General features: G+C 64.9%; 1 protein-coding gene across 1 annotated transcript; it reads right to left on the bottom strand.

Annotated features, from left to right (window-relative positions):
- Positions 1-1554: 1554 nt before the first annotated feature.
- Positions 1555-10380, bottom strand: MEX3D (mex-3 RNA binding family member D). The gene is made up of 2 exons (XM_033854891.2): positions 9620-10380; positions 1555-3762 (listed from the first exon to the last, which is right to left on the bottom strand). The coding sequence occupies exons 1-2, from the start codon at positions 10233-10235 to the stop codon at positions 2384-2386; spliced, it is 1995 nt and encodes a 664-aa protein (XP_033710782.1). The 5' UTR covers positions 10236-10380; the 3' UTR covers positions 1555-2383.
- Between the last annotated feature and the right edge of the window lie 172 nt (positions 10381-10552).

Genomic DNA, 10552 nt, shown 5'->3' with positions numbered 1-10552 from the left:
TGCGGCGAGTGGGAGCTGCTCTTCGTTGCGGTGCGCGGGCTTCTCATTGCGGTGGCTTCTCTTGTTGCAGAGCACGGGCTCTAGGCACATGGGCTTCAGTAGTTGTGGCTCACAGGCTCTAGAGCACAGGCTCAGTAGCTGTGGCACGCGGGCTTAGTTGCTCCGTGGCACGTGGGATCTTCCCAGACCTGGGGTCGAACCCGTGTCCCCTACATTGGCAGGAGGATTCTTAACCACTGCGCCTCCAGGGAAGTCCCTGCAAATACCCTTTTGTAAGCTCCCATCCACAGGTTCCAGGGGTGTATCTTTTGGGGGCCACGAATCAATGCACTCCACCCCCTGAGCCTCATCAGAGCTGGTTGCTTGTACCTAGGTGTATCCCCATTTTTTTGTTGCTTTTGAGCCACACTGTGCGGCATGTGGGATCTTAGTTCCCCGACCAGGGATCAAACCCGTCCCCCTGCAGTGGAAGCGTGGAGTCCTAACCACTGGCCCGCCAGGGAAGTCCCAGGTGTATGCCCATTTTACAGATGGGGAAATTCCAGCAGGGCTAGGTTGGAACCATGCATGTATGTGGCCCTTCCTGAGACCCACCTGCGGCCCTGCAGCCTGGGGCTACTACTCTCAGTTGGAGGATCTGATGTGGCCGTCACTCGCTCGTGGGGTGCCCTGTCCATCTCTGGCTACTTCCTCTCCATCCCTGTTGCCCCATCAGACGCTCCTGTCATCCCAAGCCCCTGGCCTCCTCCTGGAAGCCCTCCAGGCTGCTCTGCTATGCCTTCCTAGCTTTCCTAGCGGGCTGTGTTCCCCAGACCCCTCATTGCCCATTCCTCAAGCCAGCAGCCTGTGGTCACCTGGCCCCTGGGTTTGTCCCTGGAGCAGTCCTGGGCCCCTCCCTGTCACCACACCCCATCCTCCACACACTCCAGCGCTTCCTTCCCCGCCTTTGGAACTTTTGTGGCAACTGCCAGCTGACCACGGTCCAACCCATGGTCCCCCAGTCCTCGACTCCAGGCCAATCCCAGTCCTGAAGAAATGTGTCCAGCAGCCCCACGGGCCATGGTCCTCTGCTCCCAACTAGGTGACAGCGGGACACCACCTGTGGCTCATCGCTCAGATGTTCTTTGGGGACTGGTAGGTGTTAGGAGTCATCCTGGGAGGAAGGTTTGCAGACCTCAGTTTCCCTGTCTGTACAATGTCAGGTGGACCCCGTCCTACTGGAGATGGGGGTCCCACACACACCACGGAGGGAGGCCGATGCCCTAGGAAGTAACCACCTGGCACCATCCCCTCCACATGGGTCATAGCCGTCCCCATGGCTGGTTGTCCCCTGGGATGTCAGGTCCTGAGCCTCAGGAAAAGGGGACCTGGCTGGACCACCTTTCGGTGTAGCCCCGATGCCGACAGCACCTGGCTTGTGGAAAAGCCTGGAATTGGGGTATCCTGAACTCTAACTCTTGTATCTGGAAGACTAGGGGGGGAGGGGCTGGATCTGAGCCCTCCCCCCACCCCTCCCCCATGCCCACCAACCCCACACCAGGCCAAGGGCTCACGTGTAGTAAAAAGACTTTATTAAGAAGGCTTTGAAGTCAAAAAATAAAACTCTTGATACAATTTTCTGAACCCTTAGGTCAGCTCAGCAAATATATAATCAGTAATTTAGCTGTGTAAGATTAAAGGTCCGTTACTTTATTTAAAATAAAATATATTTTAGTTTTCTTAAAATTTATTCCATAAAGTACATATTTCCCTATAAATTCCCTACATATACACAAGAGGTAAAAAGTAAAAGTTTAAAAAAACAAAAAAATTAAAAAACGGTCAACAGAAACCACAGCAGAAAAAGGATTAATAATTAAAAAAAAAAAAGTAAGTTCTGGACGCCCCCCCCCCCCGCCCCCCTCCAGCCTGCGCGCGGCTTACATACTAAAGGGTAACCAGTTGGCCCCAAAAAGGGAGCCGTCCTTCTGGAAGTCTCTGCAGAGGTTGAGGCCGTGGGAAAACAAACACTGTCAAATCGATATCAGCTACGTACAAAAGGACAACCGGGAGAGTTGTAAAAATCGTGTTTTTTTTTTTTTCCTTAAAAAGATCACCCTGGGGAGGGGGGGGTGTCTTAAATAAAAAGTGCAAGCAGGCCTTTTCTCTCTGGTTTATTTTAACCTGTCGACTCAATACTGTCATTTGTTAAGAACTGAGGTGTCGCTGGGCCACCGGGTAGCCGTCTCCACGCTTGGGACTGGAGTTAAAGCTCGTCTGTAAACACTGGCCAGCCCGCCGCTCACCCCGCCCACCCCCTCCCCTTCCTCCCCACACGGCCCTGAGCACCCACCCCGCGTCCGTGGACGGGCCCTGAGGGCCGCGGGCGCGGCGAGGTGACCGGCTAGGAAAAGATATGAATGGCCTGGGTGGCAGGTGTGCGGCAGGCTGGGCACTCGGGCTCGCTCTTGCCGCAGATGCGGACGGCGCAGTCCATGCAGAAGAGGTTGTGGCCGCAGGGCACCAGCGCGGCCATCACCTCACCCTCTGCACACACAACGCACTCCCGCGCCAGAGCCGCGGAGGCGGGGGCGTTGGGGGCCGGGGCCGCCTGGGGCTTGCGGCCACTCTCCGAGGCGCTCGAGTCCAGCGCAGAGCACGAGGAGGCCGAGGAGCTGCCGGGCAGCGAGGTGGCCGTGGAGAAGCTGGCGCTGCTCGAGAAGGATGCCAGGGAGCCCTGCGGGGGCCGCCAGGGCAGGGCGCCCACCGGGTCGGGCGCAGCACGGCGGGCCAGCGGGAGCTCCAGGCTAAGGCCGCCGGGCTCGGGCAGCGTGGGCGAGTGTCGTGGTGTGCCAGCCCCGCTGCTGCGCCGGGCGCCCGCGGCGGGTGGCGCGGGGGCCCCGTTGACGGCGGCGCAGCCACTGAAGGCGGGCAGGGGCGGGGCCCGCTCAAAGGGCGCCCAGATGGTGGCCGCGGTGGGTACGGTCAGGTCCAGCGCCAGGAAGTCGAAGCCGAAGTCGCAGTCCTCGGGGGCGGGTGGCCCCGCGGGGGCCCCCGGACCGTCCCCACCGAAGGTAAAGCCTCCGTTGCCCGAGGCGCTGTAGGGGCTGGTGGGGTCCGCGTCCGGCACCGGCATGGTCGGCCCCCCTCGGCCGCCCGCATAGAAGGCCTCGGGGCCCCCCGGGGTGCCCAGAGCAGCGTCCCCCCGGAGGCTGGCCGTGGGTGCGGGGGGCCGGCGGCCCGGGTTGGGGGCCTTGGCCCAGAGGCCCGCGGCTGCCCCGAGCAGGTCCAGGCAGACGTCGGTGCCGTTGGAGTGGAAGTCGCTGTCGGGGCCGGTGTCAGCGAAGGCTCCCGTGCGCAGCGTGATGTGGGCCTCGATCTCCTCGCGCGCCCGGTCCACGTTCTCGGGCATGCCCGTCACAGCGAACACCGGCTCCTTGTCGCGCCCGGGCGTCACGATGTACGTGTGCGTCCGCTGCTGGATGCGCTTGATGGTGGCGCCCTTGGGGCCCACCACCAGCCCCACCACGCGGTAGGGCACGCGCACCTGGATGGTGGTCTGTCCCGGCAGGTTGGGCGGGCCCTGCGCGGTACCGGGCAGCCCGCCTGCCTTGCTGCGCGTGGCGCGGATCACGGAGAAGTGCTCGGCGGCCGACAGGATCTCACGCTTGGCCATCTCCACGTCCTCTTTGCGGCCGGTCACGATAAAGACCGGCTCCTCCCCACGCACCGGTGTCTTGATGTACGTGTTTGTCTTGGCGCGCAGAGCCTTGATCTTGCACCCTGTGGTGGGGGACGGGGAGACACAGTGAGGGCAGGGACCCCTCCCCAGGACAGCCCCTCCTGGGCAGCAGCTGCAGGGGCCAGCCGGTGCGCTGGGTTAGGAGGCCCCACCTTCGGGCTGTAATCTCAGGCACTCGGCGTCCCTCCCTCCAACCTTGGGCGTCAGTGTCCACTCTGGTTCTGCAACCCCTGGCTCTGTAACAGGGGGATTGTCCCAAAGGCAAGGAGGGACCCTGTTTTAGGTTGAAAGGCGTCCCCCCAAATCCATGTCCACCTGGAATGTCAGAATGTGACCTTATTTGGAAATAACGTCTTTGCAGATGTAATTAGTTAGGGTGAGGGCATGCTGGATTAGGGCGGCCCTGAATCCAATGACCAGTGTCACTATAGAGGAGGGACATGTAAAGACACAAGAGAAGATGGCCCTGTGAAGACGGAGCCCAGGGTTGGAGTGAGACAGACACAAGCCCAGGAACGCCAAGGCCTGTCAGTCAGTACCACCAGAAGCCCGGGGAGAGGCCGGAACAGATTCTCCCCTGGAGGGAGCATGGTCCTGCCCACACCCCGATTTCCACCTTGCAGAACTGTGAGGGTTCATTTCTATAGTTTCAAGCCATCCAGTTCATTTTACCAGATCTAGGACACGAATGCAGACCCTCTGACACCAACTCCCTGACAGGAGGGGAAACTGAGGCTCGGATTGTGGAAATGGCCTACGACTTCTTCCTGACCATGTGACCCTCCCCCAAGAGCAGATCCTGGGCCCCATATCAGGACGCCTCCAAAGGCCCTCAGTGGTCCCAGCCTCTGAGGGGAAGCTCGGGGACACGGCCTTGTGGCTTCATCTTTGCTGCCTGGGCTGGGCTGGGCTAGGGGGCTGACCCTGCGGAAGGGGGCCAGGGTGGCCGTTGGGGAGAGGGTCAGTCGAGCAGGTTCTTTGACTAGGTGCCTCTCCCACCACCTAGGCGGCCCTCCCGAGGTCGACTGGAAGCTGCCCCTGAGACATCTAAACACAAGGCGTGGCCGGCCGGGGGCCCTGACCCCCCCCCCCCCCCCCCGCCCAGGGGCCTTCTGACACATCTTGAGTCCGGACCCAGGAGTCTGGGAGGACCCCCCACCCCCAAGTTCTGGGGATGCCAGAGGGACACAGGGATATTGTTGCAGTGCAAACAGAGGGCGGCACTGAGTGGAATAACAGCATGGCTAACTTCTCAGCGAGGGAAAATACAAAGTTAGCGGGACGAGCTGTCTGCCTGCAGCCAAGGAAGTCAGAGACACGGGGCCTGGGCAGGGGGCAGCCTCACCCCCAGCGCAAAGAGGGCAGGAGCCCCCCATCCATGGCTGAATAAAAGGGGGCCAGCTGAGTGGGGGTCTGAAATCTCCCAGGGAGACACTGCTTTCCTCCCATCTCCCGGCCTCGCCTCCTGGCCCCCAGCCATCCCCACTGCACCCGGCGTCCTCCCCGTCGGTGGCTGCTGACCTGGGCTGCCTCCACTCCTGCCTGGATGGTCTCCTCCCCACTTGGCTGGGGAGGCCCCTCCTGCAGTTCCCCTGCGCCTGACCTTTCCCATTTGTCACGTCATCCTCACTGCTGCACCCCACCGTCCTCTCCCTTCTCTGCATCACATCACAGCCCGGCACCCTCTCTTCCAGGAAACCCGCCCTGACTATGCTGGGCCAGGCCCCAGCACACACTTCTCAGAGTTTCTCCTCACACCCTAAGTCTGACTTTCTGGACTCCCCGAGGCTGGGGGACTGTGCTGTAAGGGCCGGTGGACTGGGATTGCCCTGGGCACTCAAGGAACCATCCCATGCCTCAGTTTCCTCACCTGCCAAAGGAGGGCAGAAACACACCCAGCCTCACAGGTTTGGGGCAGGACCTGACCGGCCACAGACTGGAGAGTGGCCCCAGACCGGTGCCTGTCCTCATGGGGAAGCCTTGGTGGGGAAGGGACCCCTGGGCAGGGCAGGGCTGGGGAAGGACCCTGCAGCTTTCCGCTTGCTGGCCCCCATCCTGCCCTGACCCAGAGAGCAGCCTTGGATGGAGGCCTCAGTGGCCAAGTAGAGCCCAATTAACCATCCAGACTTCAGCTGTGACATCCACTATCCCCCAAACCCCACCCACGCTAAGACCCTGAGAGGTGGCAGAGCTTGGGGGGGTGGGGAGTGGAACTGCACAAGCCAGGAAATTGGGTTTCCAGGAGTGACCCTGGGGGCTACCGCCAATTGGTGGGTGCAGCAAAAATGCAGCTTCCCGGGCCCTGCCCCAGAATTCCAACTCAGATAACCGGGAAAGGTGGCTGACTGCCCCAGGCCCCAGCAGGCCCCACCCTGCGGCAGCCGGACCCTCCTCAAGAGGGGCAGGGCCAAGGGTCCCCATGGGGGGCCTAGATGCAGGCAACCCTGCTTCCCATTGCTCGTGACCCTGTACTGGGGTCCAGGCACCACTGCACTGGGCGTTCAGGGAACCAGGCCACACGGGCTCTGCCCCAAAGGAGCCCACGTGGTGACCACAGGCCACACTTATCAAGGGAACCTCAAGGCCGTGTGCGGGGAGCTGAGGGGCCGCCCTGGGAAGGAGGCTGCGTGCCGCTGGCTAAGGGGACAGCAGGGACAGAGTTCCAGCAGGCCAGGGCTGGGACGAGTCAGCCCGATATACTGTCACTCCCAACACAGCAGGGTGCTGTCCCCAGGGCCAGGCTGAGTCACAGTACCGTGTCTGGGGGCAAAGCTGGCTCACCTGTGAAACAGGGCCAGGGAAAGCCCCGTGCAGCAGGCACGGAAGGGTGTGACCTGCCACCCGGGGGCCCCGTTCTTCCTACGCCCCCCAGTGGGTAGGTAAGAACGTCAAGGCAGGGGCCCCCGACAGGCCTGCAGCGTCCCACAAGGGTGGGGCCCCGCACAAGGGAGAGAACAGCGAGCGCGAGGGATGATGGAAGGGACCCTGGCTGGCTGGCAGGTCACTCGCTCCCGACCGTGAGCCGAGTGTGCTGCAGACCCAGGCCTGGCTCTGAAGACCCAACCCCGGCCACCCCACCCACGGCCATTCTGCCAACTGGGGCAAAGGCAGCAAGGCGGGGGGCGCAGGGGAGGGTCTCAGAAGGAACTGGGCGCCAGCCCCCTGACATTTGATGACCAGCTGGGGTGACAGGCTCTCCACCGGCCCTTCTGAGTTTCCACTTTTCCTGTTTGTGGAAGGGGGCCACCTCCCCACCACCTCCAACCCTGGAGCTTTGGAAGGTGGAGGTTCTCTCCTGACTCACCCCTGCTCCCTGCAGGGCAGGAAGAGCCAGGAGACTAGGGTTCATATCTGGGCCCTGCCGACCAGCTCTGGCGGCACCTCCGCTCCTGCAGCCTCTCCCTCCCCGTCTGTGACCCGAGGCTGCAGGATCCTCTCTGGGGGACACCTCAGGGCAGGTTGAGGTTGCCTCTCAGTGGGTCCAGGGCACCTTCTGGGCCCCTCGGCCTCCGGGAGGAGAGAGCAACGCAGGGGCTATAATCTCCTGCCTGTGCCCAGAAGGTGCATGGACCCATTTCAGGGCTGAGAAAACCGAGGCTCACAGAGCAGCAAGGGGGTGTCCAGGAAAGGGCGAGCCCGGGTCTGTGGCTCTCGTCAGCACAGGAGGTCGGGCAGGTGAACCCCCTGACCCTGCACTCCAGAGAAGGGGGTGGCCGTGGGCCTGGGGTCAGACAGAAAAGAATAAGTTCAGGGTAGGCCGTGCCCCCTGCCCTAGGGACAGCAGGGCAGTAAGAAGGGACAGGTTCCAAGTCCAGGGACCCACAGGGTGGACAGCAGGGTGGGTAACCGGAGGAAGGGCACAGAGTCCTCCAGGCTGTGCTTGAGAACTGGTGGCAGAAGCTGGGAGCCACAGATGCTTCTAGAGTGGGGAGACACAAGGGCTGCTGCAATTGCCAACCTGTCCTGGCATTCGTACTCCCCTCTCTGGTGCCCTGCACCCCACTCACCCCTGCACCCCGGGGTGGCTACAGTGTGCTGGCCAGGTGCTGGGATAAGAACCAGCATCTGGCTTGAGAATCCTCACGACAAGGGAGCTGCTCTCCCCCCTGTCACAGAGAGGGGCTCTTGTGCTCAGAGTCACAGGACCACCCTAGTCTGCAGGGAGAGCTGTCAGGGCCCAGGGACCCCCAGAGCCTGCCTTGCTGTCTGCCATCCGCAGGAATCCAGGCTGATACCCTGGGTACCAGCGGGTACCAGAGGGACACGCGGTACCAGTGGTCAGTGTGGAGCCTGGCAACCCAGCCACCAGACTGCTCAGCATGTAGGCCAGGGATCGGTGCCCCCTGCTTGCGGCCCGCACCCCCGGGGGGCTGACACGCACATTCACATGGGACTTGTCCTCAGGCTCCACCACCAGGTGGATCAGTCTCATGACCTTGGGTGACAGCCCCCAGCCTCAGTCTCCACAGGCTCCTGGACACTCGGCTGGGAAGCAGCTGTCTTGTTACAGGTCCCAGTGAGGTTACTGGGGACAGGGGCGGCAGGTGTGTCCTGAATAGGAAGGAGGCAACTGGGTGGCAGAGGGGAAAGGTCCGATTGTGGTCTCGTGGTGCCTGCGGGTAGCCGCAGGGCCCGGAGAATGGTTTACGGGTCCCCCTCCCCCCGGCTCCCATTCCTAACAGCGGGTCCCCGGGCCCAGCATCACGCTTGGTCCTCCTTGTGTCCACACATGGGGAGGACAAATGAATGACTGAACGTACCTGCACCCAAAGCCAGAGGGCTTGCTACCCCCTGGCCCCACCCACCCAGAACTAGTAGAGCGGTGTCCAGGGCATCCCTGCGGTCCTCTGCTTGTGGCAGTTAGGGCGACAGGTCACCTTGAGACTCAAGCCCCCCAACACCCTTCTCTAGCTCCTGTTACCGAGGGTCCAGAGGCAGGGACCCCTAGCCCCACGTCAAGCCCCGCCCAGGCCCCACCCCAAGTTCTAGAACCTGGCTGAGCAGCAGGGAGCCCGGAGGTGCGGGCAGGAAGGCAGGAAAGTTGAGGCTGGTGGGCAGGCAGCTAACAGGGTGGGTGGGTGTGTGCTGGGCCGGGCACTGCCCACCACCCTCCAGCCCGCCCGCCCCGCAGCTCCAGGGCCAATGAGCGGCCGCCGGCCTGATGTCACCCTGCAAATCTCAGCCTGGCTCTCTAACAAAGAGAACAATGGGGCAGCCACAGGGACACTCCGACAATGCCGCTCCGGGACCCGCACACCCTGGGTCTGCTGCTGGCCACCTGGCCAGGGGAGGGCTGTGGGGCAGGACCCCAAAAGTGGCTTTTACGGGGGGGGGTCCTTGTGCATCCCCCAAATCCCTGACTGGGGGCGGAGAGCCCGGTAGGGATCCTCTCTCATCCTGTCCTGCTCCCCATCCCCAGCAGGGTGCCCAGGCTGGCAAGTCTCGATGCACCCTCTCTGTGCCGCCAAACTTCTCTCGACACTGCCGGAGCGCCCGCGCCCCCAGCCCCAGCGACCCCCCAAACCCGAGCGAACCCGCCCCGTGCCAGTTTTGGGTGTGGAGCGGGCGCTGCCCAGCCCGGCCCCCTTATCCCTGGGATGCCACCGCTGGCGGCCCAGGGCCCGGGCAGTGAGCTGCACGCAGGGGCCTTTCCCGGCTGCAGGCACCCAGACAAAGGCGGCAGCGGGGCCGGAGCGCCGAGGGGAGGAGCGCGGGCTGCGCCCAACTTTCTCCCGCGGCCAGCGGCAGGACAAAGGCACACAGGCGGCCACCGAGGCCCGAGCCCACGCGGGGCGTGGCCGGGGTCTGGTGTCCAGCCGCGGGCTGGGCTGGGTGGCCCCTCCCGGGACAAGCCGCGAGGGGACCCCCGGGGAGGCGCCCCCGACGGCGGCCACTCACCCTGGCGACCCACGATCTCGGCGACGTGCTCGGAGCTGGGCACGGGTACGCACTCGGTCATGTTCACGCTCTTCTTGCGGCTGCCGATCACGCTCATCTGCTCGGCCAGCAGCGTCGGGGGACCCAGGGCCGCGGGGTGGGGCGCGAAGCCCGCGAACACGTCGGGCGGCGATGGCCGAGGCGGCGGCGGGGGGCTCACGTCGGGCTCCAGCAGCGGCAGCGGGCCGGGGGCCACGGCCACCCCGGGCGCGCCCGCCTCGGGCCCGTCGGGGGGCGCGGGCTCCGCCGCGGCCCCGCAGTCTGCGCCTCGCGCCGCCGCCACCGCTCCGTCCCCGCCGCCCGCGGCCGCCCCCTCCTCGTCCTGGTCGCCCGCGCCCCCCAGACCGAGCCCTGAGAGCTGGTCCAGGGCCAAGCGCAGCGCGGCGGCCGCGTCGTCGGGCTCGGGCGGCGGCCGGGGCGCAGGCGCGGCCTCCTCGGCGCCCTCGGGCGGGGGCGGCGGCGGCGGCGGCGGCGGCGGCGGCGGGGGGCCCGGGCTGGGGTCCCCCCCGACCGCCGCCCCGGGTCCGCCGCTGCGCTTGCCCCCGCCGCCGTCGGGCTGTCCGGTGGAGCTGGGCATGGCGGCGCTAGCGCTCGGGCCCGCGCTCCCGCCTCTCGGCCGCCGGCCGCCCCCGCCGCCGCCGCCCGCGCCGCCGCCCTCCGCCTCTGAGAGCTCGGCCGCCGGCCGCCGGCATCCAGCGGCGGGGCGGGGCGGCGGCGGGGCTGCTCGGGCGCGGGCGGCGGCGGCGCGGCGCGGCTCGGCTTGCTTCTAGGCGGCGGCGGTGGCGGCTCCTCGGCGGCGGCGGCGGCGGCGGCGGCGCGGACGCTCCTTCCCTCCGCCCTCCCGCCGCCTCCCTCCGGCCGCCGGCCGCCCCGCCCCGGCCCCGCCCCCGTGAC

This window comes from Tursiops truncatus, chromosome 3, assembly GCF_011762595.2.
Source record: "Tursiops truncatus isolate mTurTru1 chromosome 3, mTurTru1.mat.Y, whole genome shotgun sequence".
Taxonomy (NCBI): domain Eukaryota; kingdom Metazoa; phylum Chordata; class Mammalia; order Artiodactyla; family Delphinidae; genus Tursiops; species Tursiops truncatus.
This window is presented reverse-complemented; position numbering and strand designations above follow the sequence as displayed.